Genomic DNA, 8,520 nt, shown 5'->3' on the forward strand with positions numbered 1-8,520 from the left:
GGAATCGCCTACTGATCTTGGATGGGTTTGCTAGAGTTGTTTTGCTGGGTTTAATTCTTGGATAAGGTCGGCTAATGAGAGCAAGACGATGAATCATATATATGTATGCATGTGTGTGTGTGTGTGTGTGTTATGAAGAAAAGGATGAGGAAAAAGAAGGTAAGAGTGCGGTTATATATTTTGACCCGAGAGAGAGAGAGGCCCATATTCACATAAGAGCCTATCCATCATAAAATTGGGCTCAGCCAAGGCCATATCGATCAACAAGTAAATAAAAGGGATAAATATAAAATTGGTCTATCTAGTTGGTCTAATTTACAAATTATTTTATGTGGTATAAAAAACAATTTATAGGTCCCTAGGGTAAATCAAAATAATATTTTACTCTCTAAACTCATTTTTCGTTAAATGACTTAACGGAAACCGTTTCATTGCCACGTCACATCCAATAAAAATGTGACACATGTTTTTTTATTTCTGATTTTAAAAAATGACAGGTAACCTTTTCCATGTCATCTTGAGGCGCCAGCACACTCTCCATGTCAAATTAAATAAACATAATCCCTCTATATCCCCACTTGTGCCGTCGTCATTTTTATCTTCCCCACCGATTCATGGTCCATCTCCAGGCGAGCTGTTGGGTTTTGTAGCACGACTGAAATCGCCGCCAGAGAATCGCTAGAAACATTACGATGGTAAGCCACCTTGCTTAAGAGCTGTTTTACTTCCGGTTTTAAGATTTTTGGCATATTTGATCTTTGAGTTACTCTGAGATTTTTGGGCATCTGGGTTTTTAGAGTAGTGTGTTTTTGGGCAGTCTTTCTATGAAAATTTGGATTTGTTTTTGGGCATTGAAGCCTATTCGAAAATTGTTTATAGGCTTTAGAAACAATCTCTCCCTCTCTCTCTGTGTCGTTTTTTGTTTTGTTTTTGTTTTTGTTCTATGGCAAGCAGTGGTGGAGCCACGTTGGTCTTTGGCGCCCCCAAAGATTTAAAAATTAAAAAAAAAAAAAAAAATTCACTGTCCAATGGCAAGCACAATTGTGCTGTTCACTAGTAGGCACAATGATGAACATCATATATCATTTTTGGAGTAATATCTTTATTTGAAACTTTAAATGTTAGAAGTTTATAGGGCTTAGGTTTATTTACCATAGAATTGACGTGGAGAGTGTGTGCTTGCACCTCAGGATGACATGGAAAAGGTTACCTGTCATTTAAAAAAAAAAAAAAAGTGTTGCATTTTTATTGGATGTGACGTGGCAATAAAACGGTTTTCATTAAGTCATTAACAGAAAATGAGTTCATGGAGTAAAATGTTATTTTGGCATACCCTAGAAATCTATAAATAATTTTTTATACCACAGGGAGTGATTTGTAAATTAGGCCAGCCACGATGGCTAATTTTGCATTTATCCCTAAATAAAAATGCAACACCCTTTCATGGTTGCAAAATGCAAATCCCTCAACTCTCATTATCCCAACAAGTCGTGGAGAAGTTAACCAAATGAATAATACGAGAACAGACATGCACGGCTCGCACCCTTCCTAGTAGTATAATTAGGGTGGTTTGCAGGATTTTTCCGTGCTAAAATCGTGTCAGAATAATGGAAGCCAGAGCCGTAGTTAAATTCACTTATGAGTGTTTATGTTCAATGTTTACTTTGTTTTCCTTTTCAGCATTTGGATTTTGTGCAGTATTGGTGCTAATTGACTATACAAGGATTAATTAGCAGCAAGAACAGCGTAATTAATATGCCTAACAGCATAGTACTTACATGGTAATTGGAGTTAGGTTCTGATATTGTGGAAGGGAGTCGGCACTTGTTCCACAAGGTATAAATCATAGTTTTCTAAAATTTTTTTGTTGAATAGGTTCATACTTATTTATATGGCTGATGAACTTTCGGCTAGGGCTATACAAGCGGTTGGGGTTATAGCTATTAGCCGCAACCGAATAAGGTGGTTATTGAATTTTAATAACCACAACCGCTCCACTTAGATGGTTAGCGATTATTTTATAACTGGCGATTAGCAGTTAGTAAAATCAATAACTGGCGATTTTATAACCATAATTGTAATAATCTGTGAGTTTTTTCTTTATTTTCTCAACAACTACAAGCAGGCAGACTATAAATTAAAAAATAAATAGACAAAAACTCACCCGATCGTAATCATCAGCCATTTAGCCTGTGAGACAAAGAGAGAGAGAGAGAGAGACGATGAGAGAGAGGAGAGACAGAGGCGACGAGAAAGAGGAGATACAGAGAGTCCGAGAGAGAGGGACGGCATCGCATGAGACTTGAGTAGTGATCAGAGAGAGTCTGAAACTAAGAGAATATGATGAAACCTTAATCTGTATAAATCAGGCTGAGTGAGTGAGTGCTTGTTTTCCTCCAAAATGACGCCATTTTGGAGAAAAACACCAAAAGGGCGTCATTTTGATGTTATATTTTAAATATAAAATATATATTTATATTATTATATATTAAGGGTGGGCGGTTAGTGGTTATAACCGCTTTTCCTTACCCCTAAAACCACTAACCGCCCCTCCCTAGGCGGTTATCGATTTTTGAACTTTTCTTTTCTTGCCAAGGTACATATAGTTTTGACATATACAAGAAAATGTTGTTAGAAAGGGCCTGTCTATCTTCGAAATTGATGGTTGTGCAACCTTTTATGTTTAATGTTAATCCAGCAAGTTTTTATTCAGTCAATGTATCTATTGTTTGTGTAGTCTCCTAGCCTGTTGCATGCATGATATATGAGAGATCTCACCATGGCCTAAACTTTGGCCTTCATGGACACTGACCTACTATGTATACCTTTAGAGTTGCGAGCACTAAGTTGAGTACACAAACCTTTAAGCTGTTGCTATTAATTCCTGATAATTCATATGGTTCAACTAACAACCTGGTTACTTGGTCCCAGAAAGGAAAATAGAAGAAAGACAATAGTTATAGTTACTTTGACTCACCTTTAGGGAAATGTGAAATGTTGAATTCAATTGCTAGTTCTACCGGTTGTAGTATATGGTTGCGTTAATTAATGGGTTTAAGAGAAGATGAAAGAATTCTCTTGAAAAAATTTGACTGATCGTGTCTGTTCTCACAGTTTGCCGGCCACTCACTTAATTCTTACCGGAAAACACATGAAATTGAATCCTTAAAACTTCAGGGAAAAATCTTCTCTTTTTTATTACTGTTCTCGTTTCTCTCTTACAATTTTTTTTGGAAAAATTAGATCTCTCCCTCCATTTACAGATTTTCAGCATTTATACTTCCTTTCCTCGAGTTTCACACCACAACAGCTTTGGAGATCGACACGTGTCGCTTGGGGATTGGGGACTGACCGACAGAGCGGTTCGCTTGACTTCGGTATGGTTGCGCCGAACCTTTCTCGACGAATCCTCTTTGTAGAGATCATGTGCGGCTTAAGTTTTGGCGAAGGCATCAGGGCTCGCTATAGAGGCACAAACCCGGCGACCCGGCGTACGAGCCTCGCAGATTGTGCCACGATCGACGATCTGGGACCGTGGGTCTTCACATCTCCAATCTGTAGGGTCATTTATGCCGGGGATTGGGCTTTCGGGTCGTATGTGGGCTGGGCCTGTTCCAGCATGGGACTCTTTGGGTTCGGTGGGCTTTCTCCTGTGCCGGACCCTGATCCAACAGTGTCCATTATTAAATTTTGGTAGATGGTTTTGTAGCAGTTGTTTCTTTAGCCTCACCCTTAGGTCAATGTGATTATTGAATTCAATTGCTAGTTGCATAAGTTGCAAGATATGATTCGGTTAAATGGGTTTGACTGTTTGGTTAAAATTGCTAAAATCCCTCAAATGCTAGCAAAAAAAAAAAAAAAAAGACCCTAAATTTTTTTAATAAGAAAAAAATACCCTTATAAATTCGGAAAAAAATGAACAAATAAAAAATTAGTCTATATGGTTAGCCTAAATTACAAATCGCTCCTGCGGTATAAAATATAATTTAGAGGCCAAAATAACAATTTAGTATCCATATTAATAATAATATAAATATACCCCATGGGCTAGGGTGGAGCCTCTGAGTAGGCCACCCCCTCCCACAAACCTCATCTAAAATAACTTTTTAGTTTTATATTTTTCTTCGGATGCAGAAGTGGTCGACATGAGCACATTTGGTAGATATAAGATGCTGGAATTTTTGCAACATATGTGGATAAATATTTTTCTTCGTGCTCCATCACTACTGCACAAAAAGAGGAAATGGGGAAATGGAAGAAGAGGCTAATTAAGGATTATACAATTATCATGCCACCAAATCAAGTTTACTGTATATATGCAAAAGCTTATTATGATATCAGACCCTCAGGGGAAACAGAGACTGATAGAGCAGGCTAATATATATATTTCCATACAGACCTCCCAGGAAGCATTGAATTTAGCACAAAGAGAAAGGCACAAAATTTTCAGCTGCCATATAATTAAAACAGTAGTGCAATGCTAAATATTGTTCTTCAATCGGCACCATCATTATTACTATCAAACACCCGAAATCACGGCAACTTGTTTTATTAGAATCAAATGATCTCTCTATCCTAATTCATATACAAATTAAGAAGCACATTATCCAACTCCATACAAAGGCAACAGTAGTGTTTTACCAAGACAATTACAGAAAATTTTCAGCTCTCTCTTATTGGAAGAAAGAAATATACAAATGCTAAATGTCCTTCTTCTTCAATCATCCGACTTACCTCCCATCCCATGTCTTCGATTAATTATAGTTTCACCCTTGAATCGTCGTCGGTGGACTCGGTTTGGAAGACTGGGTCGATTTCAAACCTTTCCTCATTGAAACTCCACCCACTGATCATCCTTGTCTCTTTTATACTCTGCCTCGCTGATGAGTCACCACCCTCATGCTTGTTAATCTTGCTTTCCTTGAACCTTTCTTCAACACTAGGCAGCCCCTGCAACACATTCTCTACAAGAAAATCCAAACCACCGCAATTCTCGAAGAAGGAATGGTTCAACAATGTCTCTGCCGAGGGCCTCTTTGATGGATCTTGATGGAGACACGAAGCCACCATGTCTTTGAAAGCCTTGGAGAAATTCTTGTGGTTTGAAGGAGGGAGATGATGATGAGACAAAGGAGGGCGTCCGTGGGCCAATTCTAATGCAGTGATTCCAAAGGACCATATATCAGCCTTTAAGACGTAACCATTGATTTGCAAGTTTCTTACCTCCGGCGCCACCCAATAAGACGTTCTTGATATGTCGGACATTGAGGGCATTTCAAAATCTGCAAGCTTCACGGACCCATTTGAGTCAATGAGGATGTTACGGGGCTTGATGTATTTGTGAACGTCTGCCTTCTTGTCAAGATAGGACAGGGCGCTTAGAATTTCTTTGAGAATTACTGCGATGCATGGCTCGGAGAAGCCGTTTGGGAAAGAAGAAGACATTATGGATTGTAAAGAACCGGCGGACATGAATGGCATCACCACCCAAAGGCGATCATCAACTGTGAAGGAACAGAGAGGGTTGAGGATGTTTGGGTGGGAGTGGGACAAAAGCGATATTGGCTTTGATAATAGCCAGTGCAACCAGAATGATTGACCAGGATCGACGGCTTTGATTGCCACCACCATGGGGTACATGGGCATGCATATGGCCTTGTAAACAATAGAGCTAGCACCACTACCAACTTCATCAAGAATCTCGTACGATTTTGAGTCCAATGGGTATTGGAGTACCTCTTTAGGCTCTTCTTTTTCGTGAGCCATGGAATCGCCTACTGATCTTGGATGGGTTTGTTAGATTTGTTTTGCTGGGTTTAATTCTTGGATAAGGCGGGCTAATGAGAGCAAGACGATCGATGATATATGAAAAGGATGAGGAATAAGAAAGTAGGATTTGAGGGGATTTCTTGTGAGAGTTGAGAAGGAGAAACTCTAAAGAGGGCGCGGTTATATATTTTGAGCAGAGAGAGAGGCCCACATTCACATAAGTGCCCATCCATCATAAAATTGGGCTCTGATTCTGTCAGCCTATGCCATATCAACAAGTTAAAATCCCTCAACTGTCATTATCCCAACAAGTCGTGGAGAAGCTAGCCAGCAGCTGGAACATCATGTTAGGTGCAACATATAGAATGATCACAAATTTGACGAACATATGCTAATTTAGGAAAGAAAAATGCTCCACTGATCCCCTGAGGTTTCATATCTTAAAGTAAGATCAACTATGACTATGATTACTCGAGCTCTATCTCTACAAAGTACCTCATATCCATCATCCATGCTAGCTAGCTTGTCTCAGTTTCTCTCTCTCTATATATATATGCCTAGCTAGGTGTTAGTACTATCCCTCTGGTACTCTTCTCATGATTCCTCACTCAATGCAATTAACTTCTACTTTATATATTCTTCTTTTTTCAGGCCACCGTACCAAATATTGACATTTATTAATGTTAAATTAATCATTGAAGTTAAAACACTTCAATGCAAAATATTGTTCTTCAATCGGCATCATGATCATTACTATCAAACACCAGAAATTGATATGAAGAGTACTGAAAAACGGAAACTTTCTTTTATTAGAATCAAATGATCACCACGTACAAGAAAAGCTATTACCATATATGCAATGCATTGCAACTCTCGATTGTGACACCACAGAGACAATAGGGCCATTCATGTATAAAGCAAATTATCTCACTCCATACTAAGACATAAAACAGAGTTGTACCAAAAGAAAGAAAGAAAAATTTTCAGCTCTCTTATTAGAAATACCCAATGCCTAATTAATTGTCCTTAATTTCTAATTCAACCGCTGCCATTTGCACTTCCAAGGAGTCTTACGACCTGTCTTGTCTTCAATGATTACAGTTTCACCATCATCGCCAAACAACCTCTTAACTTGTTTCACAACTGAATCGTCGGTGGACTCGGTTTGGAAGACTGGGTCGAGTTCAAACCTTTCCTCATTGAAACTCCACCCACTGATCGTCCCTGTCTCTTTTACACTCTGCCTCGCTGATGAGTCACCACCCTCATCATCACCATCGCCATTCTTGCTTTCGTTAAACCTTTCTTCCACACTAGGCAGCCCCTGCAACACATTCTCTACAAGAAAATCCGAACCCCCGGAATTCTCGAAGAACGAATGGTTCAACAATGCCTCTGCCGAGGGCCTCTTTGGTGGGTCTTGATGGAGACAAGAAGCCACCATGTCTCTGAAAGCCTTGGAGAACTGCTCGTGCTTCTCATTCTTGGGCCCATTTGACAGAGGAGGGCGTCCGTAGGCCAATTCCAATGCAGTGATCCCAAAGGCCCATATATCAACCTTTACTCCGTAACCAATTTGCGAGTTCAATAACTCCGGGGCCATCCAATAAGGCGTGGCCGCAGCATTGGACGATGACGACATTCCAAAGTGGTCTGTGAGCTTCACGGACCCATTTGAGTCGATGAGTATGTTACTGGGCTTGATGCCTTTGTGAAACTCTCCTTCTTTGTGAAGATAGGACAAGGCGCTTAGAGTTTCTTTGAGAATTATGGCGATGCATGGCTCGGATAGGCCATGTGGGAAGGAAGAAGATATTATGGATTGTAAAGAACCGGCGGACATGAATGGCATCACCACCCAAAGGAGTTGATTAACTATGAGGGTACAGTGAGCGTTGAGGATGTTTGGGTGGGACAAAAGCTTTTCCTTTGGTTGCCACCACCATGATCGATCAAGATCGACGGTTTTGATTGCCACCACCGTGGAGTCCATGGCAAAGCATTTGGCCTTGTAAACAACAGAGCTAACACCATTACCAATTTCATCAAGAATCTCGTACGAGGTTGATGAGTCCAATGGGTATTGGACCTCTTTAGGCTCTTCTTCTTTTTTTGTTAGCTCTTGCTCTTCTTCTATTTTTGTAGGCTCTTGCTCTTCTTCTTTTTTTGTTGGCTCTTGCTCTTCTTCTATTTTTGCAGGCTCTTGCTCTTCTTCTACTTTTGCAGGCTCTTGCTTTTCTTCTACTTTTGTAGGCTCTTGCTCTTCTTCTACTTTTGCAGGCTCTTGCCTTTCTTCTACTTTTGTAGGCTCTTGCTTTTCTTCTACTTTTGTAGGTTCTTGCTCTTCTTCTATTTTTGTAGGCTCTTGCTGTTCTTCGTGAGCCATGGAATCACGTAACTGATGATCTTGGATGGGTTTGTTAGATTTGTTTTACTGGGTTTATTTCTTGGCTAAGGCGGGCTATTGAGAGCAAGAAGAAGAAGATGATGATGATATATATATATATATATATATATATATATATATATATATATATATATATATGAAGAAAAAGAAAGTAGGATTTCAGCGGTCTTCATGCGAGAGTTCAGAAGGAGAATCTGTTAGATGGCGCGGTTATATGCGAGAGCTCCAACTGCTTTTTTGTGTATATCTGATCTTTGTAAAAACAACGGACAGTTGAGATTTAACTGTTACTAGTTTTTATGCCAAACGACATCGTGTAGGGCTTTGAAAATACGGTAAATAAC

At 39.5% G+C, this 8,520-nt stretch overlaps 1 protein-coding gene and 1 pseudogene across 1 annotated transcript; both read right to left on the bottom strand.

The window, feature by feature from the left end:
• Nucleotides 1-4,758: 4,758 nt before the first annotated feature.
• On the bottom strand, nucleotides 4,759-5,968 carry LOC132178325 (serine/threonine-protein kinase BLUS1-like). The gene is made up of 2 exons (XM_059590773.2): nucleotides 5,866-5,968; nucleotides 4,759-5,814 (listed from the first exon to the last, which is right to left on the bottom strand). The coding sequence occupies exon 2, from the start codon at nucleotides 5,764-5,766 to the stop codon at nucleotides 4,759-4,761; it is 1,008 nt and encodes a 335-aa protein (XP_059446756.2). The 5' UTR covers nucleotides 5,767-5,814; nucleotides 5,866-5,968.
• An 834-nt stretch (nucleotides 5,969-6,802) lies between these two features.
• Nucleotides 6,803-8,155, bottom strand: LOC132178326 (serine/threonine-protein kinase BLUS1 pseudogene; annotated as a pseudogene).
• Nucleotides 8,156-8,520: the final 365 nt, after the last annotated feature.

Source organism: Corylus avellana, chromosome 4 (assembly GCF_965113065.1).
Source record: "Corylus avellana chromosome 4, dhCorAvel1.hap1.2, whole genome shotgun sequence".
NCBI classification, from domain to species: domain Eukaryota; kingdom Viridiplantae; phylum Streptophyta; class Magnoliopsida; order Fagales; family Betulaceae; genus Corylus; species Corylus avellana.

Coding starts and splice junctions, on each gene's coding strand:
- LOC132178325 (XM_059590773.2), bottom strand. CDS start 5,766: ATGGCTCACGAAAAAGAAGAGCCTAAAGAGGTACTCCAATACCCATTG.